The 24,753-nt window shown below is 36.2% G+C and overlaps 1 protein-coding gene across 1 annotated transcript; it reads right to left on the bottom strand.

The window, feature by feature from the left end:
- Positions 1-11,886: 11,886 nt before the first annotated feature.
- Positions 11,887-23,917, bottom strand: LOC134804484 (LIM homeobox transcription factor 1-beta). Its single transcript, XM_063777532.1, has 4 exons — positions 23,531-23,917; positions 14,469-14,670; positions 13,490-14,106; positions 11,887-12,390 (listed from the first exon to the last, which is right to left on the bottom strand). Exons 1-4 carry the CDS (start codon positions 23,619-23,621, stop codon positions 12,143-12,145), a joined length of 1,158 nt encoding a protein of 385 aa, XP_063633602.1. The 5' UTR covers positions 23,622-23,917; the 3' UTR covers positions 11,887-12,142.
- Positions 23,918-24,753: the final 836 nt, after the last annotated feature.

Genomic DNA, 24,753 nt, shown 5'->3' with positions numbered 1-24,753 from the left:
TTGTTTTTTTTTAATTTACTATATTTAAAGCCCTTAGCACCATGTTATTTAAAGCTCTGCTCGCGAGGTCTACAGCTCACAGAGCCACTAGTAGTAGGTTTAGTAAGGAACACAAATGTATGGAACAGCATGCACTTTAAAGTCTCAGGCGATGCCGCTTGGAACGATTGTTCCTTAGGTCAAACAAAGTTGATCTGGCCCGGTAGCCGGGAGATCGTACCATGCAGACCCCCCAAAAAGGGGGGGTGAAAGGGTCTCCCCAGGTCCAATCTATGCTATATTCCTTTCTAGTCTTAGCAACTAGGGCAAGTTATATATCATTTTCGTATAATTTAGGGACGGGGAATTCATTTTCGAAATAATTATTATACCTTTCCATACAAAAAATTTATTTTTGTACAATAAATGAAAATGTTATGTATTTTTTGTGACAATTTTGGATGTTACAATCACAGTGTGGCGATTAGCACTAAATAAAAAATTGGACGATGTAGCCCATCTATTCTTTATTCAGAAAATATCACTTTATAGTAGGCAATCATACATTTTTCGTAATAAAAAAATAATTTATAGCGCGGGGCGGTAACGATTTCCATACAAATGGAACTATGCCCAAAGTCTAATATTAAAAATGTTTACTGAAACACTGAATTTGGCATTTTAAAAGTTTAAATATAATGTTTTAATGATTTTTCCATGCGTTTTTTCCCTTTTTTGGTACAAATTTGTTGTTTTTGTTTTTATTCTATACAAACTTTCTCCCCCCCCCCATTTCCCCCCTGAAGGGTTGATTTTATAAAATTTTATTTTATCTTAAACTTAAACCTTTTGTAATTAATCGATGTTCAAACTTTCAGGTTAAAATGTTCAGTAGTTTAGGATCTACATGTGTTTGAGCTAAAGACATTATATTTCATAATATCCCATACATTATAATATCTAACAAAACTCTGCTTACTTCCAGACATCATACAATCTAAACCCCTGAAGATATGAAGCTGAAATTTTCAACATCAATTAAATGCGACAGGTTTAAGTTTAAGATAAAATAAAATTTTATAAAATCAACCCTTAAGGGGGGGAAATGGGGGGGGGGAGAAAGTTTGTATGGAAGAAAAATAAAAACAACAAATTTGTACCAAAAAAGGGCAAAAAACGCATAGAAAAATTATTATAACATTATACATAGTTATTTAAACTTTAAAATGCCAAATCCAGTGTTTTAGTAAACATTTTTAATCTTTGACTTTGGGCATAGTTCCATTTGTATGGAAATCGTTACCGCCACGCGCTATTAATTATTAATGCCATTTGTGCCAGTGCTATTTGTCTGAATAAAGAATACATGGGCTACATCGTCCAATTTTTTATTTAGTGCAAATCGCCACACTGTGATTGTAACATCCCTAATTGTCACAAAAAATTACATAACATTTTCATTTTTTGTACAAAAATATATTTTTTTGTATGGAAAGCATACCTTTCAGTATCGAAATAATTATCATAATAATTATTTCGAAAATGAATTCCCCGTCCCTAAATTATACGAAAATGATATATAACTTTCCCTAGTTGTTAAGACTAGGAAGGAATATATATAGCATAGATTGGACCTGGGGAGCCGACCCTTTCACCCCCCCTTTTTGGGGGGTCTGCATGGTACGATCTCCCGGCTACCGGGCCAGATCAACTTTGTTTGACCTAAGGAACAATCGTGCCAAGCGGCATCGCCTGAGACTAAAGTGCATGATAAATGACCTTACTCAACCTACTAATAAAGGATCATTTAGACGGCGCGCGAACTCGCATGGGATTTTAGTTACATTGCGGAACCATTAAGGTAACATCAATTCTGCTGACCGATCAAATAACCCATAATAGTAAGAATGACGTAGACCTGAATCTGTATTTACTTATTGGGGAACTATATAGTTAGTGATGATGATGATGCTCTCCTGACCGATTTCGGCCACAGCGACTTAGTACGTAGGGCATGAAGTGTGAATATTATGAATACCTACCTACATGATTGAAAGAACCGTAACGAAAATAATGTTATTTTATGTAGATATAGACACAATAATGTGTTTCCTTAGCAAAGTTTTCTAAACCTGTATGCTTCCTGTAAAGTTCCTCAGGCCTAGTTCTAGCTACTATTATCAATGACAATGTGGGAATTGGTGTATAACTTAACTTTACAGCCCCCAATCCCATAGCAACATTTTTTTAAAGACCGTTTCGCCTGTTTATAGGCATACATTTTTTTAAATGACAATTGAGAAGTGTCTTTTTCAAAAGGGCTTATTTCTCTGTGAAAACCATACAAAGAAAGCTAATTTGAAGAGAAACTACTCATATACTCGTAGTAAGATACAGTCTGTCTTGTTGAATTAAAGACGAGAGTAATCACTTATAAAAGACTAACCGCCGCGCGCCTTTTCACTGTTGTAGGTTATTCTCAGGTATTACCACCAAGTTGTTAGCAATGGCATAGAGAAATATAGTAAGAATAGAGTGCTCACTCCGTACATTAGTTTTGGTACCTAAACGACTATTATTTTCGTAGTCGACATCTAGCATCGAGTACCTAGCGGAATTATCAGTACCGCTATGAGAAAAAAATACAACACACAGTACCTTACAACATGGTGGTAAAGGTAACAAGTAGGAATAATCCTTGTAGTAAATGTCGCTATTTAGTATTTATGTGCGGGATTATTAAGCTGATCCAAAAATATTAAGTTATGAATATTTCTTCTCGAACTTAGAGGATATTCCGAGGCCCTACAGGATAGGTACGTATAAATTATCCATAGGTACCAAATTTTAGAGCAATTATCTAAACGTCATTTAGAGGTCGCTATAAGTAAATGAAACAATTTTGCAGTACAAATATGTTTGTTGTATTGTGATACAAGTGTGCTACGTTGTTGTATATGTCACCGTAAAATTGTAAACACTGGTCAGTTTATAATATCGCTAGTTAAATTATAAACTGACGGTAGGGAGATTACAATCTAACCTAACCTAACCTACGTTCAATTATAAAGTAACGGGTTCACAATCTTACGGTGTCATATATAGAGCAGGGTTTCATAATTCATAACACTTAAGTATATGACTATTTTTTCTGCCTCGTTTCTCGTGTTTCGTTTGTTTATGTAAATGTAATCAAATAAGAAGGCTAAACGTTTGAACTCTACGTCCTTAAAATATTGTATTGAGGTGTTTTATTGTAATATATCTTAAAAAATAAACTACTAAAGCATGGATAACTCGATTATTATTTATTGATGCAAATCTAGAGACCCTTCATAATCATTCCCTCTTGGTGGACCAGAAACATCATTTATTAAAATTATGAATCGCTCTTAGAACCGTTTTCGAGAACATGGTCGTGTGTTTTTTTAGACCTACATAAGTCTCTTTCTAACAAATTTTACTGTTAGAAAGAAAGACAGATTAAGATTAAGAGGTACTTACAGGCAATTATAAAACGCGACGTAATAACCTGATGTTTATTCATCCAACCAATTTTATTGGGACTGCATCGACCATCCAGTGGTGACCTCATTGACGGAATTGTTTTCTTAAAGCGCAAAAGAAGCAACATAAAACTATGTAACAAAGAACAAAGTTTTGGGAATCGGTAGGACAACAATAGTAAAATACCTACTGATAGTAGGGCCCAAGAGGGGATTTTTGTGTTTACTCGAGCACGTCAGATTAAGATATGAGTGATATCTTGCTACCCCGTGTAGTCTATCTTTACCCCTTTTAGCCATCTATGTTGAGCCCTTGGTTAGTGGGGGGTTCAACAAATTGTTAAGCAGATTGTGGATTTGGTCATATTAGACCAAATTAACGCTATAATTGTACTATTACTAAATCTCATAATTATTAGCACGCATTTCCTTAATCTGACGGTTACCTACAATGTAAAAATTAGGCGTCAAACTTGTGTTCGTCAGATTAAGAAAATGCCTACAAATAAATGTTATGTCTCCTCTTCACGTTGGGCCAACGCCAACGCCAACGAGGGACGCAGCCATGCGGTAGAATGAGATAGCTATATCACTTGCTCCCTCTAACGCATAAATGCGTCCCTCGTTGGCGTTGGCGTTGGCCCAACGTGACTCTCTCTCGCACTTCTTTGAAGTTTATCATCAGGTCCATCTCGTGACATGAGACCCAACTGCTCACCTAAAGGATTCTAAAAAACCTACACAACATATATATGTCTATCACAACCAACACCGAGTTCCCTCGCACTTCTTTGAAGTTCATCATCAGGTCCATCTCGCGACATGAGACCTAACTGCTCACCTAGAGGATTCTAAAATACCCATACAACATATGTTTATCACAAACCAACACCGAGTTCCCTCGCACTTCTTTGAAGTTCATCATCAGGTCCATCTCGCGACATAATACCTAACTGCTCACCTAGAGGATTCTAAAAAACCCATACAACATATGTCTATCACAAACCAACACCGAGTTCCATCGCACTTCTTTGAAGTTCATCATCAGGTCCATCTTATAACATGCGGCCTAACTGCTCCGCTGGGCTAGAGGATTCTAAAAAACTAACACAACATATTACCTATGTATTACGAGGGTACATCAAAAAGTCTTTAGAATTGATATCAGCTAAACACATAATGATACATTTTGATTATTGGTCATGATACATCACTTTTCGGTAATAAATTGCATAAGTAAAGACATAAATAAATTAATTACTTTTTATGTTATCGATAAACAATGACAGTAGGGTAGGTGATGTCTTAATATCAGTAAATTCAGGCAAGTTTTTGTGATCATTCAGGAACGATTTTCTCAAAATTTTTGGTGAAGAAGTCATAAAAATTGGTACTTAAATTAAAACTTGGGTTTTTAAGAATGAATTATTAGTATTTAATAATATGCTTGTAAATTTTAATTTTCAGGCTAGGATGTCCTTTCAATGTTAAAGGTAGTAATTTTAGGTCTTCACGCATTTATTTGTTCAATTCAGAAAAAATAATGGAAACATACCACAAAAATAAATATGAAAATACAAAATAAGGCCTATCAAACATTGTTCAATAAAAATCAGAAGGATCTTTTTAAGAAAAACGCAATTAAATAAAATACCTAATTTTAAGATGATTTTGGGCCTCAGACCATGCAGTTTCCCAAGAATGCTGCGCAGAATCTTGTGCTTGAATTAAAGAGTTGCGTATTGCGTAATCAAGAGTATGTCTCTTGCAATTACTTCACATTCTTTGATTCTTAAAAATCTCCTATAAATTGGCTGTACTAGCGATAAACTAAAAAAAAAAGGAAAATTAGTACTAAAATTGTGATTCTTTTTTTTTAGGGACGAAGATGCCAGATTTTTTAATACTGAATATGCAGATAAACTAATAAAGAGGTTGCCTAAAAGTAAAAAATAACAGGATACCTGCAGATACCTGTAATTCCATGATATCATAGCGTTTCTAATTTCTTTTTGATTCCCCCTCGTATGTCTAAAATGGTACAATACGGTAGGAACCAAAGCACGAACTTGCCGCAACTGACGAAACCATCATCGTCACATCACTAGTCGTAAAGGGAAGGGCATTGCATTTTCAAGTTGACGAAAAGGGACGGACATATTTCGCCTCAATTCAATGTAAAAAAGAAATTGCTTTCCTTGGGATGTTATTCCATCTGTTTTGTAAGTAGAAGTCTTAGATGACTTGCCACACCATTTTACGCTGCAATATTCCATTATTTCCCAATGAATTCAATAGTTTACGATTTATTTTCTTAGAAGACTCGTGCACACTGCTAACAGGTCGTAACCTTGGGCGCAACTGATCAGAACCATGGTATAATAATATACTCCGCCTGGTACTCTATTCCGAGATTCGCGTATGACCTAACTGACACGGGCCTACGTCATCATGCTGTTTACAGGTTCTCAAACTTTAAAATGTGGGAGAATTTTAACCAACGGTGAAAATTATTTTAACGGCATTAATTTTAAGTTATTCATGTAGAAACATAGGAAAATAAAACAAATCTAATGTATTAAATTAAACTTTATTTATCTATACAAGACAAACGTTCGAAAAACTAATTCACAGTTACACGTTAATTACCAAGCTTACGACGTGAAAAGTTTGGAAAACACTGCGACTGCTGACACTGAGCGAGAAGGAAATAACAATTAACACGCGTTCGACAAGGATGACGGTCAGGGCATGAAGTTATCTAGATCCGAATTGTCAAATGTGACAACGCTATCCTGTGATGCCAGTAATGTAAATAGAATTACCCGAACGTCTGAAATTTCTTTCGTGAATCGGAAGATATTGCTAACGAATAATTAATAAAAATGACGTGTTATTGTAAAATTTAAGATAAAATACATATAAATGAAAATTATAAAATTATAAAGAAATATTTTAACTTATTAACCATAGGTATAATGTACCCATGTAACAAGTTATGTTGAAATAAAGTGGCAATGTTATTGTGACGTAGGCCCGTGTCACTCTGGGAATAGAAGACCATGTTTTATTAGACCATGATCAGAACGGCGCGCGGGCAATCTTATATTTGACCTATACACCATACGGGGGTGACCGCGAGTCGTCCTATAAGCTCTGTCCATAGGGGTTGGTCTGTATTAAGTTATAGAAAAAATATAACATTAATGTGGACAAAAACGACCAAACCCTCAATCTGCTTAACGATTTTTTTAACCCTCCACCAACCTCACGAAATTTAAAAAAAATTGTAGACGCTTTCCGGCTCGCTGGAAAAAAACTTTATATAACTATTCTTTCTTCTTATCATATATCTAATATTTCGTTTCCAATAGGTCTGTACGACGCTCGAGTAACTACACATTTTTTCTACTCATCGGCTATAATCTGTGTATTACAACTTCATATACAACTCTACAACCTCACTCTTTTTAACGTTGGATAGTCTATGGCACTTCCGACTCAACTAATATAGTTGGTCAAGCAAATCTTGTCAGTAAAAAAAGGCGCGAAATTCAAATTTTCTATGGGACGATATCCCTTCGCGCCTACATTTTTCAAATTTGCCGCCTTTTTCTACTGACAAGATCTGCTTGACCAAGTATAATACCGTCGCGGCATCTGTCATACTTCCGTCTACTTAAACACGCTGCTGCGTCGCGTCTGCTTTGCGATTGGTTGGCCAACTCGAACTTTTTTTCACAATGGACGCCCAGGAGATTTTCTCTGCATTGATATTTGAAAACTTGTAAAAGTGTTAAAGTTTTTGTTTTGTGAGTGAAACTGCGAAAAATACTAAATGAAAATGAGTGACAGCGATGAAAATATGTTGCCCACTACTCAGGAAACGTGATTAGATTGAGTGTTGCACTATTCATTATTCAGTAGGTAGTAGAACTAAGTATTGCATTGGGTTAATTTTGGTAACACTATATTTTAATTTTTTTTCCCGTAACTACCCCAATGCACCTTAAAAAATTTACGTAGTAGTTTTTCATATTAACTAGCTGTTTTACTATTTCTGTTAACTTGAGTAAAATAAGTCAGGTAGTAGAAGTAGAAAGTATGGTATTATTGATTATTTATTTTAGTTAACTCGTAGAAAAAGCACCTATTGTATACAATAGTGATATAATCAAGTTTTTCAATCTCGTACCTTACTTAGGCAGCTCAGCAAGCTTCGTTGCCTAAACACGGTACTCGACTGAAAAACTATCTACATATACTATAGCATCGTCGGCTCCCCAACTATGACTTACTGAATATCTTATAGGACTACGTTTGTAAGGAGAATCTCCCTCTAGCGGAAAAGCGACTTAAGTGTATTTATAATGTACATATTATTATACTTACCTAACTACCACAAATGCTTGCTACATAGGTACATGGTCCGTCGTAGCCGAACCACACGCTTGCCCCCGATAACTTCAAACAGTAAAATAAAACAATGGCGTATATTTATATTTTAATTTACATCCATTTATAAAATTACCACATGTTTCTAATATAGGTACAAGTAAAATTATTGTACAAGTCTCAATATAATATATTATGTCTCAGTTACAATACGATTCGATATTTCCAGTTTGATATACGGAATTTCTTCATTAGGTATTTATCGATAGGGATCGTTTGTCATACAGTGTGTCTAAGTTATTAAATCGTATAACCCCATATAAATGAGATTAAATAGGTAATAATATAATCTTTACTTAAATTAAAAAAACTTTTGAAATCACTGCTTATGTTCTTAGGCTTGAGAAATTTAAGTATGTATACACTTTCAGAAACATTTATAAATGATATGGTGGAATTTAAACTGTTGTGAGACATACTAAACATGTCACGCAAGTGACTAAAAACAAGTGATTCTAAACCGTAAAATTATTAAAAGATATGGTGATATTGATCGAGATACTTATGACATGATGATGTGGTTGTGATTTTGGTATAAGTAATCGATAAATGCTGAATAACAAACTAGAAGTTATCGTATTGTATATCGATATATAAGTACATAAATACTTAAATAGATGGAAAACCAACATTTTGACTAGAATATTTCTTTCTCCTTAAAGGATGACTCACGCGAGACCGGACCGAGGCGTCCGACATGCCATTTTCTATGACGGCTGATCGGTGATCAGTAATCACGTGGTGCTTTCCATAGAAAACGAAGCGCCGCAAGCTCCGGCCCGATCTAGTGTGAGTCATCCTTAACTCTTAAACAATAAATACTTAATAAATATAAAGAATGAGATGACTGACATTCCTACACGATCAACGATCTGATAGTTTAAAATTATTAATTACGCATAATTATCGGGATGTTTTATGTAAATAATTAGTTGAACTCATGCACTGATTAATTTTATTAACTTTGGCATTGGGAACGTTGTTCGGAAAAACTATAATTTTGTAGAGTCATTCGATGGCCATTATGGTAGGTGTCCTACATTTAGAAGCTAGGTGAAAAAAAACGTTTACATACAAGAGTTCCCTGTGCTAGCTTTAAAATAACCAAAGAAGGTTAATCGCTGGGCAATATTCAAATAAACTTCTATCGATATTCATGTGATATTGTACAAAATACTGAATTACCTAAATATTTTCCAAATAAGAATCGAATGCCAGTTATTTGCAGAAACATGCTAAGTACCTATCTACCTACTTGATATCTCGTCTACAATGATAAAGGTTCTATAAGTTTTTGCGATAAGGAAGGCATGCTGTTCTTGAGGAAATGATATTAGGTAGGTACCTAGTCTTAATTCTTACGTTCGTTTTACAACAACGATACAAACCAATTATTAGGTAGGTAATGATCATAAGGGGAAATATACAATTTTCACTGCAAAAGCCGACTCATGTGGCATTAGATAAATATTACCTATTAAATCTATTGGACGCATGCTATGTATTTCATATTTTATATTTATTTTAACACCATCAAAACGATCCACGTAAAAAGCCCATGAAAATGCCAGCCCAAAAGTCTTGCGGAACCAATTCCGAGTAAATAGGCGTATCTAACTAGAGTAAATACTTTGGTACCTACTTACACTACGAACTGAATAATTTTTGGTGCCTACGATTTAGGGTCTCCCCAGATATATCGACGCGCATTCGGCAAAAGCCGATAGGAAAAAGCTTTATGTCCACGCAATAAGAGCGAAAAAGTCGTCGTTCGGCTCGGCTCGCATCGGCCGGCGCCTGTCGACGCGTCGACGGCTTTTTCGCTCTTATTGCGTGGACATAAAGCTTTTTCCTATCGGCTTTTGCCGAATGCGCGTCGATATATCTGGGGAGACCCTTACCTAATATCTAGCAACCATAGCATTTTTATTTTAAATAGGTAGTTGCCATTAGATATTTGTGAGCACCTTAGCCGCTCCGATATATCTGATGGCGACTGTACATGAAATGAAATCTCATAAATTACCTATTATTACACAGTTACAGATGTAGTGCATTATTATTTTCCATCGTATTTTTACGGAAACGTACGAACGTGTCTTGCTATTTCAGTTAGTCTCGGTACAAAAAGTACAAATACTGAGGTTGACTGCAGTAGCATGACAGATACGAACGTTTCCGAGAAAATACGATGGAAAACAATTGTGCACTACATCTGTTAAGTACATTTTTTGAATTAGCCTGCTGTTATATTATCTCCTGCTTTCTCTTTAAAGGGGCCCACTGATTAACAGTCCACCGGACGGTATCGGCCTGTCAGTTTGAAAATTTTGACAGTTCCGAACAACTAACAGGCCGATACCGTCCGGCGGACTTTTAATCAGTGGGCCCCTAATAATCAGTAAAATAGGTAGGTACCTATTGCATAATAGTAGGTATAATACAACTACAGTAGGTATTACTGCGACATACTCGCTAATATCTACGCCTGATTTCATAGTTTTGTACACTATATACAAATTCGAGATAATTATATTACTACATTTTGGCGCCTACAATACTATAATCCAGTAACTTTGTCTAATTTTGTAACCTGGCTCTTTTGTGTCAAATCTGGTAGTTCTGATTTTTTTGCAGACTTATTTGTGATGTTGGCCCAATGAATAATACGAATAATACAAGTTTGTGACTTCGAGCGCCGAACGCAACTTTGTATAATATCGAAAAACCCGCGAAAATTTCGGTTTTCTTTTAGATTTGGGCGCTTATAACCCTAAAGGACTAGTTTTTTATAGTGCGCTCTCAGGGCGTTTTTAAAGTGGACTAGATTGGCTACAGTACGAGACTAGAATTGTGTCTGTACATTTAATAGTTTCCGAGATAAAGCCTTTCAAAGTTTATAATTTTTATCGAACTTGTATTCGTAGGCTAAGTAAGTGCAGTGAGTATGCACTTTTGTCTCAGGCGATGCCGCTGGGCTCAATTGTTTCTAAGGTCAAACAAAGCTGATTTGAGCCGGTAGACACGAGACCGTACCGTGCCTACCCCCTAAAAAAGGGGGGGAAATGGTCGGCTCCCCAGGTGCAATCTATGCTATATTTCTTCCTCCTCTTAGCAACTAGGGCAAGTTATATATCATTTTCATATAATTTAAGGACGAGCACATTATATTCATACTTTTAAAACGCCAAGTTAAGTGTTTTTTTTTTACATTTTTAACCTTTGACTTTGGCCATAATTACATTTCTATGGAAATCGTCACTCAATCCGCTATATATTTTTCCAAAATATGTATGACTTCCTGCTTAGAAGTGATACTTTATAGAATAAGGAATCCCTAAATTATATGAAAATGATATATTACCTGCCCTAGTTGCTAAGAGCAGGAAGAAATATAGCATAAGATTGGTCCTGGTGATCCGACCCTTGCGCCTCCCTTTTTGGTGGGTAGGCACGGTACGATCTCAAGCTACCTGGCCAAAAAGAGACAATTCTAGTCTCGTATTGTAGCAAATTTAGTCCACTTTAAAAACGTCCTGAGAAGGCACTATCAAAAACTAGTCCTTTAGGGTTATAATCGCCCAAATCTTAAAGAAAACCGTAATTTCCGTGGGTTTTTCGATATTTGACAAAGTTGCGTTCGGCGCTCGAAGTCACAAACTTGTATTATTCATTGGGCCAACACGTCTGCAAAAAAATCAGAACTACTGGATTTAACGCAAACGCGAAATGTATAAAATTACTGTATTACTAATAAGGTTTAGCATTTTCTTATAAATTATCATATGAAGTATATTTCACATTGAATAATCAACAAATTCGGCACTGAAAAAGAAAGTATATGTAGGTACTATATTCTTACTATATTAGTATCTTTTTTTACATTTGGTACCTAGGTACTAAATTTTATACAAATATACAGGTATTGAAATACCGCCATTGATTAGCATTTTCTTTTTTGGTGACATTGGCTCGGACAGATTCACTTGAAAAGTTTACATCCTGTTATGAACAGGCACTTCACCAACCTATGCCATAAAATATTTATCCGAGTAATAGTTATTCAAGTCCACAAGTGAGTTCCATAAAGAATTGGTAGTTGCATTGAACATATTTTGGGGTTGTCCATTGGGGGCCGTGGCTGACGCGGATGGGCCGCGGAGCCGCCTGCGGTGCCGCCGGGCCGCGCCTCCTTTCCCGAATCAGTGATCAGTACTAAAATACGAATTCTGCATAAGGTATAATTTGTCTATGGGATTCACCACCGCGCCCGTGCCTAAGTTCAGGGGTTCGTGAGCAGTGTGTCCGCCGTGCTGGTGAGAGTGATGCTGGACTTCTAAGTTTTGTAAACTCATGGTGTCGGAAGCACCTTCGTCGAGTTGATCGAAGTTGCTACCGTCTAGTGATATGTCTGAACTGCAAAAACTGTCTCCAGAATGTGCAGGATAGTCTGAAACACACAAAAAAATGAGTATAAGAATGACAAATTGGTTAAAAGTTAAGACGATAGTGGACGACCGCTTCTCAATACAAACGTAGTCTCCATTTTCCTCCCCGGGATATTGACATTATAGAAAATATTTTTACACAATTTAATGTAGGTAGGTACCTATATTGACCATAGCTATACCACTTCGTTTAATATTTTTCAATTATAAGAATTCATCATCATCATCATCATCTCAGCCATAAGACGTCCACTGCTGAACATAGGCCTCCCCCTTGGACTTCCATTCGTACCGGTTGGAAGCGACCCGCATCCAGCGTCCTCCGGTGGCCTTAACAAGGTCGTCTGTCCATCTTGTGGGTGGACGTCCTACGCTGCGCTTGCTAGTCCGTGGTCTCCACTCGAGCACTTTTCGGCCCCATCGGCCATCTTCTCTGCGTGCTATGTGGCCTGCCCATTGCCACTTCAGCTTGCTAATCCGGAAGGGCTATGTCGGTGACTTTAGTTCGTCTACGGATCTCCTCATTTCTGATTCGATCACGCAGAGAAACTCCGAGCATAGCCCTCTCCATAGCTCGTTGAGCGACTTTGAATTTTGAGATGAGGCCGATAGTGAAAGACCACGTTTCGGAGCCGTAAGTTATAACTAAGAATTAGCTTTTAAAAATTTGTACGGAATTTGTTTTTCGCTCATAACTTTTATTATAAGGAATCAAAAAATCGAAAAAAATTAAACGCATAGCTATATAGTTATTAAACATCTAACTTTATAAGAATATTTTTCATAATGTCAATATCCAGAGAGGAAAATGGAGACTTAAGTTTCTATGGAGAACCAGTCGTCCCCTTTCTTCTTAAGGTTTTATGGGGCCTTCATTTATTTAACATATCTTTCAAATGCTTGGAGCAGGAGAAGCAGTTTTGGGGTACACCCGATTTTATGCTGAATTTCGATTTTATTTGAAATTGTGTTCCGAAGTTTCAACTACTTCCGCGGAATTAATAATCGGAAATGTTTTGAGTCGGTAGACTCTCGGCCCACGAGTCCCATGCTTGCTCGACCGATTCAATCATATTCATTTTATTTTTTTGTTAGACTTACCATCGGGTGAGTACGGCAGGTTTGGATTAAGGGGTTGGCTAGACGCTGAGTAGGATCCGTCAAGCCCTAAGTAGTTCCCATGCTCACTCGACGGAGATTCCTGTTTGATACTTTTCTCATCCTTATCTTTATCTTTGTCATTATTTTTATCTCCCTCTTGCTTTGCTTTTCTTTGGATTTTTTTCATTTTAGCTCTCTGGTTTTGAAACCATACTTGTACTACTCGCACACTCAAGCCAGTGTCTTTTGCGAGAGCTTCTCTAACTTTGCGGCACGGTTTAGGACTAACTTCGAAGGACGCTTTGAACTGCCTCCTTTGGGCAGATGTTAAAATAGTGCGAGGGCGCTTCGGTCCTCGGCGTCCGTCCCGCGGCCGCTCCGAGTCGTCTATAATCATGTCATCTTCTGCGTGCTGCATCAGGTACATTTCTTTTTCAAAGTCTTGTCGACAAAATATTTGGCCAGCCCTTATCACGTACTGTTCGCCTTTTTGAAGAGGTTGGCAGCACATGACGCACACGAAGCACTGAATGTGGAAAACGTACTGTTGAGCTCGCATGACCATTTCTTGTGGAAGGAGGCGATCACCGCATCTCGTGCATTTTACTCCAAACAATCTAAAGGACAAACATGAATTGATACTAATGAAATTCCACTCAGAAAATACAAAAATAATTATGACATAAAATAATATAAAATTACTGAAACAGTCGCATAGTTCGCATTGCATTGAAATTCGCGGGCACTACGCAATAATGCTTACGCTTAAAGGTAACAAACGTAAATCTATGTTAATGATTAGAGTTAGACCAAGAAAAGTCTGCAGCGATTTTGATAGCCCACGCAGTGCAAGTGTTATTTTAAACCTCAAACTTCTATGAAATCATGACCTATAAATAACAGTTGCACTGCGTGGGCTATCAAAATCGCTGCACACTTTTCTTGGTCTAATGATATTTTCCAAGTAGTCAGTGTTTACCTGTCGTAGTCGGGTTTACAGTAGAGCTTGGCGTTGCGCGTGAAGCAGGTGTGCGCGAGCGGGCAGCCACACACGCAGCAGCTGAGGCAGTGCTCGTGCCACGACAGCTCTCCGACCCGCATTAGGTATCTGTCTTGTATCTTTTGTCCGCATCCTTCGCAGATTTCCACTATTTTTTCCCGTTTGATACTTGCGCTGAGTTCTGTGAAAAGGAAGCCTAAGTTAATAGCTTCTTGAAGGTTTCAGGTAAGTAATCAAAATGACCAGCATGTGATATAAATGTTGCGTTAGAATGAACTAATCTTGATTATTATCTATCATAAATCACAATGCATATAACAATATTTGTACAATTTATTAACAAGTTTTCATGAATGTAACAAGAAAGTATAACTTAAATATTAGAATTCGCTAAAGCAACACTAGGAATATGATCTACATAACATAACTAAATAATTTGATTATTTGTTGATATAAAAATCCATACAATTAATTGCACATCCAAAATTAATGATACCGAAGTCATAACATAACTGTATTAGACTTTTTCTGCGTCTGGAATTGTCTTAGCCGGCCAGCCGTCCAAATGAGTATCAATAGTGCTGCGATCTCGAGGGTACATGTGGAAACATAAGGGGCATGTTTGCTATTAGTACCTAGTTATGTTTAAATTCCAGTAACACCTCTAGAACATGAAATAGTAAAAATTTAATAAAATGTAACTATAGCCGAAACATGATGGAACCAGTTGACTTCTTCCACAAGAATAGATAAACATGATGAAATATTTCTTTAAGCTAGTTCTTTTTCTATAAAAAGAACTAGCTTTGAAGATTTAAAGATTTGATTTAAATATATGTTTATGATTTATAAATGATCTGCTGACATGACGTACATAGAGTTAGACCAATAAAAGTCTGCAGCGATTTTGATAGCCCACGCAGTGCAAGTGTAATTTATACGTCATAATTTCATAGACGTTTGACGTTTAAAATGACACTTGCACTGCGTGGGCTATCAAAATCGCTGTAGACTTTTCTTGGTCTAACTCTAACATTATGTTGATAAATCATGGCATCGATGAAATACGTTGTAGTGCTTTGAGTTTACGTGAAAATATCCGTTATACAGGGTGGGCGAATAAGAAGTATACTTTTTTAGGGTTCCGTACCTCAAAAGGAAAAAACGGAACCCTTATAGTATCACTCATGCGTCTGACTGTCCGTCCGTCTGTCACAGCCTAATATTTGCTCCGAAACTACTGGACCAATTAACTTGAAATTTGGTACACATATGTAAGCCTGTGACCCAACGACGGACATGTAACGTCAACAAATGAATTTTAAACATTGGGGCTACTTTTGGGGGGTACATGAGAAAATTAAAAAAACAAAGTTTTGCGAACTATATCGTGTTATATATCTAACAAAAGGGCTCATTGAAAGAATCTCAAATATATTTTTTTATATCAATTAAGTATAAAAAGTTTAGAAGTTATTCAATAAAATAGACAATAAATGACCTTTCCCCCCCCTCTATCTCCGAAACTACTGGGTCTAATTTTAATTTTTAAGAAGCAGAAACGTCTGCTAACGATGCTACTAAGCTTATAAAAAATTTAAAGTGGAAAAATTATAAATGGAAATATAGTGGAATTATTGTCGTAATATGGTGAAAAGATTTGCTGGCTATGGATGAGGTCTTGGTGGCTCAGATGGCAGAGCGCTGGAGTATCTATCCAGAGGCCATGAGTTCAAGTCTCACCCAAGACAGTAATTTTTCCACTTTTAAATTTATTATAAGCTTACTGGGTCTACAATTTTGAAATAAATACACAAAATAGTTCTTTACCTAAAGATAACAGGAAAACCTATTAGAAATCGAGAGTCAAGCGTGAGTCGGATTTAAGAACAAAAATACGGTTAGGCTTTTTTAGGGACACAGCCGCAATGATTTAAGCGAAACGTGGTGTAGACAGCTATTGCGAAGGCCCTAGGCCGATAAGGCCGAAGGCCCGAAGCGTCCCGAAGAGGCGTGCCTTTAGGTTCAAGCGTGAGTCTAACTGAAGACAAAAAATGCGACTAGGCTGTATCTGGCACACAGCCGCAATGGTACTTGTACTAGGTACTGATTGATTAGGTTACTATTGTTACGTGTTTAAAAAAGTACTATAGGTATTATCTCCCTTCGGACGCTCCGAGCGTTCAGCTCTACGCTACGCGGAGCTCGGCCTTCAGTTTTCGCATTTGGACACTTGTACTTTTGTTCGGCATTTAATCTTCCTATCCAAGCTACTTTGCATAGTTGCAGAGATATAAGCCACCGCGTCATAACACCTTATGTTATATCTGGTTTTTGATCTGACCCATTCGGGTTTTTCAAGACGTTTCACTCACATCACGTTTCACGTACAAAAAAATTGTTAAAAATTGTGTGACGTACGGAACCCTTGACACGCGAGTCCAACTCTCACTTGACCAGTTTTTATTTTTAATGTTTACTTTGTATAGGTATTAAGTTCAATAAATTTGAAGTCGGTTGCACCCGGACAGATGGGGGCCAAAATAGCGACCGAATGGGCACCACAGATCACCCGAGGCAGAGGCAGACCAAAAATGAGATGGCGAAACGACCTGGACTCATTCTGTAGCGACTGGCGGGAGCATGCACAAAGCCGTGACTAGTGGCGAAAGACAGGGCAGGCCTATGCCCAGCAGTGGGACACAATATAGGCTAATATTAAAAAAAAATATATTGAAGTAAGTATTTTTATTTTAATACTTTATTCGGGGTTGGCAAATATATACGGAACATAATATCTGACAAATTCGACCTCTAACAGCAGGCAAATGTGAGCCCTTTTCATCGCAATTTTCAGCATATTTTCGCACATTTTCGGCGTTGTCTTAGTAACTCTGAAACGGACTGTCTGTTTTAACTGTTTAAATTTAATCAGCTTGTTAGCATAGCCTCACAGAAATATGTATGAATTATTTGGGGAATTTGGGCGCCAATCACTGTCACTGTTTCTCGAATTAATCGAGCAAACAAAGTGTTTTAAACAACACAAACATTTGAGTAAAATTTGCTTGCTGTTAGAGGCAGACATTTTGCAGAAATTATCTTCTTATATTATGTATAATAGCCAACCCTGAATAACATATTTATGAAAAAATATTTACAAACATTTGTACTTAATAAAGTTAAAATTTAATAACAAAGTGTATACCTCTTATTTGCCCATCCTGTAGGTATATATCAACGTCAAACAACAAACGTAAAAGACGCATTTATGCGGCAGAAGCACAGACTCTCTGGCTGGTTTTGATACCATTAAAAATATTAATTACATTTTAAAAATAAATACTGTTTGTCGCCGTTTTTTATTGTTTTTCTGTCCGCCTAAATATACATAGATGACATAGATAGGTACATATTTGGTATGGAGATAGTTTGAGTTGAGGGAAAGGATACAGAATAATTTTTATCCCCGAGATAATCCCGTAAGCGTGTAATAACCTCTTTTTAACCTGTTTAAAGTATAATTAGTCCGTTAAAAAAAATTATTCCGTTTACAGACTTCCACCCCTCGGTGGAAGTCTGTAAACGGAATATTTTTTTAAATTATACTTTTAGAATTTAAATTTTCGTAAGAGTCAAAGCATGTTTATGCATTTTTGATCAATAAGCATCCATTTAGCCTCCTGAGTCCCAGAGGCCTTTATAAAGGCTTTATTACAACATTTAATTTTAACTTTTATTCAATAAGACAAGGTTCCAAATTCAAAAATAAAACTTAAGCTTCTAGGATTTAGGTGGTTAGGGGGTGAAAAAGGGATGGAAACTTGTATGGAAAATAAATAAAAATCATATTGGTTAATAAAACCTACCCAAATTATTAAATCCACGTAGACGAAGTCGCGAGCAAAAGCTAGTACAATAATAATGTTGAAATTACACATTTTCATTTTATAATTATCTGCGACGGTGAATAAAACTGGCTCCTGCAAGGCTCTTTCTAACACGCTGAATACTGTGCAAGTGTGCATCTCTCTCTGGCTCGCCAGCGCGAAGGGGAAGGCTGGTTGCCAGACTGGCGAGTTGCGCCTTTATGGATGTAAGTTATCAGTGTTATCACGTTAAAATGAATATTTTGGCAGGAAATATTTTTTAAATTAAAAATCTATGGTTCGTTTTTTTTTTAGCATTAGAAAGAACTCCACAGAAGCAAGCGTGCAGTTTTTATCAGGCTCTTTAATTGTTAATAATTATTGAATTATCTAATGTAGCATGGTCAATACATATAATTTACTTCAAATTATTACCGCTAAAAGTGCCGGATTTGGAACCACAAGCTTACTTCTGCGAAGTTCTTTCTAATGCTAAAAAAACGAACTATAGGGTTATATTTATGATGCGTAAAATCTGTTTATGTATACTATGTCGATTAATTTATTGATTACTCTCAAAACGACTAAATACAATTAACGTACATATAAACTGAGGGGTCTATCGAGTCGAGTTCGAACGTCTAGTCTGGTTATTGTTGTAGACTAGGCTTTATAGCAATCAATTATTAGGTATTGTATTAGCTCTTTAAATAACAAAATTAATTAATACTTTTCCACAGCCCACAGCTTTTCACAGAAACATTGGGATTGTCGGGGAGCAAGTTAATACAGAAAAGATCTGTACATTTTAACTAAGATAGATTCTAAAAAACGTAAGTCAAAGGAGAAATAGCATAGCGTTGGGAGCGAAATATAAAGCAGAGGCGCCTCAAAACCCTCCTTGGAATGGTGGGGATGCAGGGGGGCCCGCCCAGAGGGAGGGGCGTGTCCCGGTCACCCGGGTCACGGCACCGTACTCGAACAAAATGCCGGCGTGAGCTGCTTTTTCGAGGTTACCATTTTCTATAATTATTATCCACAACTCAGTTTTCTCGCAATTTAATCAGGACTTCTTAATAATTAGTTTACTCGGATAGATTTAACTTCTGTTTATTTTAATAGCCGGATGAACATTTTAAGGTCCTAAAAAATATTATCTTTACTTCATTCCAGATAACAGATAGGGTCTTTAACCCTGTGAGATTCTAAACCTTTTCTGTGAAGTTTTACAGCAAACAACTTCGATTTCGATACAACGTGAACCAATACAGCAGCAAATTGTAGACACCTGACATCGAGAGTGTTGTTGACCTCTGCCTCTTTAGGTGTTTGTACGAAAAATCTCTTTATTTATTGTTAACTACAATTATGTAGAATATATTATTTACAAATTATGACACTAGCTATCTGCTATTCTGCTTACAAGGCAGTAAGTTAAAATCTTCACAAAATACATTTTCAACTAACCTAACAAAAATCATAGTTATTTATGGCAATATTTCATAGCGGAAATACAAGCTACTTCATATAACAATTTTATTGATATGCGCAATATAATAAATTTATACAATACCATCTATTGTATAAATTTATTATATTTGCGTTGGTGCATAAATGCTAAATAGTTGTTTTTCAAGTCCTTATTTTTGTCTGTTTATTCAAAATCTAAATTTTGAATTTGGTAATCTTAGGTCTGAGGGCCTACTGCGAACCACGATAGACGTGTTGCCTCCCTGTCACACTTACGTACGAATTTACAAGTGCGACAGAGAAGCAACACTTTAAAAGTGGTTCTCAGTAGGCCCTCTGATAATAAGGCAGCAACGATAACCAAAACTACCCTTCGATCTGGGTGCGTAGGCAAGATGCCAATCGTTCACGCGTAACGTAGTAATCTCTCTCTATCCCTCTTCCATATTAGTGCGACAGAGACTGTTGCGTTTCGTTCGCTACGGAGCACGCTACGCACCCTGTCCTCTAACATCATAGAATAGAGAAACGAAGACCCGTAGAAGTTCGCTATAGTTACACAGGTATCTGCCTGAGTCTGAGTCAATAGTCCTTAATTACGACTAAAGTAAGGACGCAAATCATGAAGAATTATGTACATTGATTTAGGCTTATAGGGTATTTGACTGTATTTTAAAATAAATTATTTTACACCATGCATGAAATAAAGAATCAGAAGATTAATAGAGAAACGTAGACATCAGTTATTTTTAGACACAATTTCTATTTTAAAACCCGTATAAAACTATAAAGAGTAGGTAGTTTGATTGTGACATCACATGCTAGTGTTTCATATAAATTCCATAGTAGCAAAATCGTTTTGACAGTTCGAAAAAAGCACGGAAGAAAGAATGAGCGCGCCGCGCTTGATTTGACTCGTAGTCAAATACCTTATTTCCAATGTTCAATAACATTTTTATGTAAAGTTCGAATTTATAAAATATTGTGAAAGGTTCTACTCACCGATAAAATAAAATAATGTCTCTTACCTAAAATAATATTATTTTTTTATGAATGCTGGGTCATTAAGAATGAGTCATTGCGTTATATTTAGTAATTCTTTGATTTATTTATTATCTTTATGTTTAATTCGTATATTAACTTGACTTATAATGCAACTTAACGTAATTTGGAAATACGAAATCAATATTCTAATCTCATGTTTATTAAATAAAAATCTAATGTAGAAACATTGATATTGTAGAAAGTTTACATTAGGGGTATGTTAAGAAAATATTGATAAAATATATGATTAGTCTTATAAATAATTAATTAAGTTTAATTAGTCAAACCACTATTTTCATTCGGTATCATATTCGTATATAGCACACGATTAAAACCGAACAACATTACATTACAAACAAAAAATAACGGCCCGATTCGAACTTTAAGATACGTCAATTAATAGCAACTATATGGATTAGATATGTCAGTGTCAAATGTGACGTTTCTTCAAATAAAAACGTCACTTTTGACACTGACCATCTAATCCATGTCGTTTCTACATAGATCTATTAATTGACGTATCTTACAGGCCTATTCGGATTTCGAGATAATCACAAGATTTTGAGACGATTTAGAGATCAACTAGATCTACATTAGATATCGACTAGATGTGACTTGGATATCTAAGTCATAACTTGTCGAAATCGTTCAAGAGGACCTCCAGAATCGCGGAAACGTCAAATTTGACATATCTATCTTACAAATATCTTTAAATTATCCTTATCGTAACTTGTTGAAGTCTAGTAGAACTAAATCTAATTCATTTTCCGAATCGAGCCGTTAATGTTCGGATCGGGCAGTAAGCTGATAAGATTATAAAACAATTTTAGAGAACCTTAATTCAATACGTAGCGATGCTGCGCCACGATATGCTACGCGCTGTACAAGCGACGGCGGCCGTAGAGGCTCTACGCGCAGGCTACCTTGTTTATTTCTGCATTCTGCTACAAAAAAATAGGAAATTCGATATGAAGAATTTATGTTGAGTATTTTTTTTTTCTTGAGTAGTTATTATTTATTACTGCATTCTGCTACAAAAAATAGGAAATTCGATTCGAAGAATTTATGTGGAGTATTTTACTTTTTTTAAATCTTGAGAAGTTATTATTTATTTACAGTTAATTCGTCAATAGGTACACCATAGTTATTAATTATTCTCAAAATAAATAACTTGACATATTGATTATAATTATAATATAATTGTCAGATTCGTTTAAATTTTTCTGCCTATTCATATCTTCTTACAAATCTTTTTACAACTAATAAATCACCCATTTAAGGATTATTGTTATCTATTTTAACATAAATAATAATTAGATAGGTATTCCTACCTACGATGTCTATAAATTATTATTACTCATTCACGTTAACTAGGTTTAACCGCGGTTGCGTCTAATTGCCAAGACTTTCTTCATACATTCTGTATGGATCGCGGAAATTAACCAGCAGACATATTTTTTGAGAATGCCCACCCTCCTAAATAGGAATTTAAATCATTATTAAATGAAGCAGAGTTGCTTTTGTTTTTATTCTTCCGATTTATAAATAAAACAAATTCAATTATATTATCTAATAACAATTATTAAAATTAGACTCCCAATTAAACTAGTGGGCCGATAGAGGTTATATCGAGAATTCTAAAAAAATGGATTGGAAAATTACTAGTGTTACAATAGTTTTAATAAGTACAACATTGAAATACTGGATGGAAACTCACCTATACCTACATGAAATAACTGACCTTATCTCAATCAATCAATAATACAATACCTGCAACCTATACCTTCAGGTATTGTATTATATTGCCTACCAGGTGGTATTCCACCTGTCTAATGTATATTTTGTCACATGTTGCTTACTGAGAGAGTGAGACGCAATGATATTGAAACAAGATATTGGACAGATATATATATCATACCACCCTAAGGTACAATTACTTTTGAAATAGATAGTTGATTTATTTATGTACCTATAAATATTTATCTGACTACAAATCGCAGTTTATATACCTACTACCAATAATTAGATAGAGTTCAACTAAACTTGAAATACCTTCGCCAATGTTTTACGTTTTACTTACATCGAAATGTATCGACTAATGCAGGGTTATGATTTGTGCTTAACGGCCATTGAACCTATACAATTACATATTTAGTTGCAGATCTGACAGGTCTTCCGTACGTTACAATGGGCCGTGTCCGAGCCGGAGCTTCAGGCGCGTACTTTTCTATAACATGACAGGCGATCACGTGATGCTTTCCATAGAAAACGATGCGCCGGAAGCTCCGGCCCGGACACGGTTCGGTCTAACGTGAGTCATCCTATACTTACAAGCCCGACTAATAAGGCGCGTGTATTTTGTTCAAGAATAGTTTTATGCTACATACTTATACTTCTGTGGAATATATAGGTATTATTTAAAGGTTTTGGATGTGCAATACTTGGATAAATACTTATTGGATTACAAATAGTTAGGAATTACGTTAACAACAATCAATCAAATCATTTTAGCAGGCAACATAATGATATTCAGGTATATCCAAAATCAGATTATGTATATTATGATAAGTTCAATATATTTAACATCATAGTCGCATATAAAATGTTTAGGTTGCAAGCTATGCTAGGATACAGTGGTAGTGAGGTGTCGGTACTGACCTGTCCTGCCCGAGCACGACAGCGGCGGCTGCATCCCGTCCTGCATCAATCCCGCGTTCATATTTGTGTAAAATTCCAACATTTTGTCCATACAGTCCACGTCACTGCACCCCGAGACACTCGCGCCGCGCCGGCCGGACTCACAATGGCGAGTCTGACAATCTTCGACCCACGTCGCGGCGCCTCTCTCTGTCCCCCTTGATCCCACCCGACCAATCACGAGGCCCCCATTACGAATAACTCCGCCTTTATCATCCGTAACCCAACCTACCCAATACAGATCAAAGCTATGATATTTGCCGCTTGGCTGAAACGGCACCAACAAATCGTATTTATTCGTTTGAAAAAAAGCCTATGTGTTTCGCACCAGACAGCTAATAGTGATAACGGTGACGTCACTGAATTTACTTTACTTTTACAATGGAATGGCTATCGTTACTGTGAGTCTTATTTTAGACACTATTCGAACTATTATCGGAAATTTTCATACCAGTACCTATAATAAAATTGAAAATTAGAAGAATAGAATGGAGAGAGAAGGATATCGAATGGGCTGTGTTAGGTATTGTAGTCTTTAACATAGTTACCTATATTTAATGAGTAACTAACCAGGATAAGTTCCCAAATAAAGCATTCTTCTTAAGGCGTACCTAAGTAAAGCATACCGTATCTTAGGACTTATCAATAACATCAATCAATAACAATGTCATCGTTCCATCCCTCTTCTATCCCAATTTTCAAACACTATCAATATTACGAGATAAGTTGACGTAAATCTGATTAAAGTTTCCTCTCTACATATATAAGTAAGTACAGGGTGGCCCAAACATTTTTGGCCCAACCTGTATAAGCTAAGTTTTATAGTAAGTATAGAAAATGTATCGTTTATGTAATATTTTTAACATTACTATTAAAACTAAATTAGGCAGTGTAAATATGATTTTTGTATTAGCATTTTTACGTATTTTTAGATGTCAGTGAAAAGAGTGAAAATTAAACCTAATTGTATGTCAATGTCAAATATATCTTTGACTTTTATGCGCAGAAACAGGTATTAGGAAAACAGAACCAGTATTATTCGCCTTACATCCATCCCCGTCCCTCCCCCGCGCCCTATGCCAATTTTCATTAAATTCATTCAGCCGTGTGCTACAAGGATGCGGCATATTTGTTATCTATGTTATATTATAGCTCGTAGTCCGTTAATTTATAATATACCTAGC

This window comes from Cydia splendana, chromosome Z (genome assembly GCF_910591565.1).
Source record: "Cydia splendana chromosome Z, ilCydSple1.2, whole genome shotgun sequence".
Lineage (NCBI taxonomy): Eukaryota > Metazoa > Arthropoda > Insecta > Lepidoptera > Tortricidae > Cydia > Cydia splendana.
Note: the sequence above shows the minus strand (reverse complement) of the source record. Positions and strands in the feature narration are given on the sequence as shown.

Bases quoted from the DNA above. Each gene is read 5' to 3' on its own strand.
- LOC134804484 (XM_063777532.1), bottom strand. From the start codon at position 23,621: ATGGACAAAATGTTGGAATTTTACACAAATATGAACGCGGGATTGATG. The intron at 14,671-23,530 runs GTCAGTACCGAC...TCCTTTTCACAG, and splicing joins GTCGTGCTCGGGCAGGACAG to AACTCAGCGCAAGTATCAAA. The intron at 12,391-13,489 runs GTAAGTCTAACA...TGTGTGTTTCAG, and splicing joins CCTGCCGTACTCACCCGATG to ACTATCCTGCACATTCTGGA.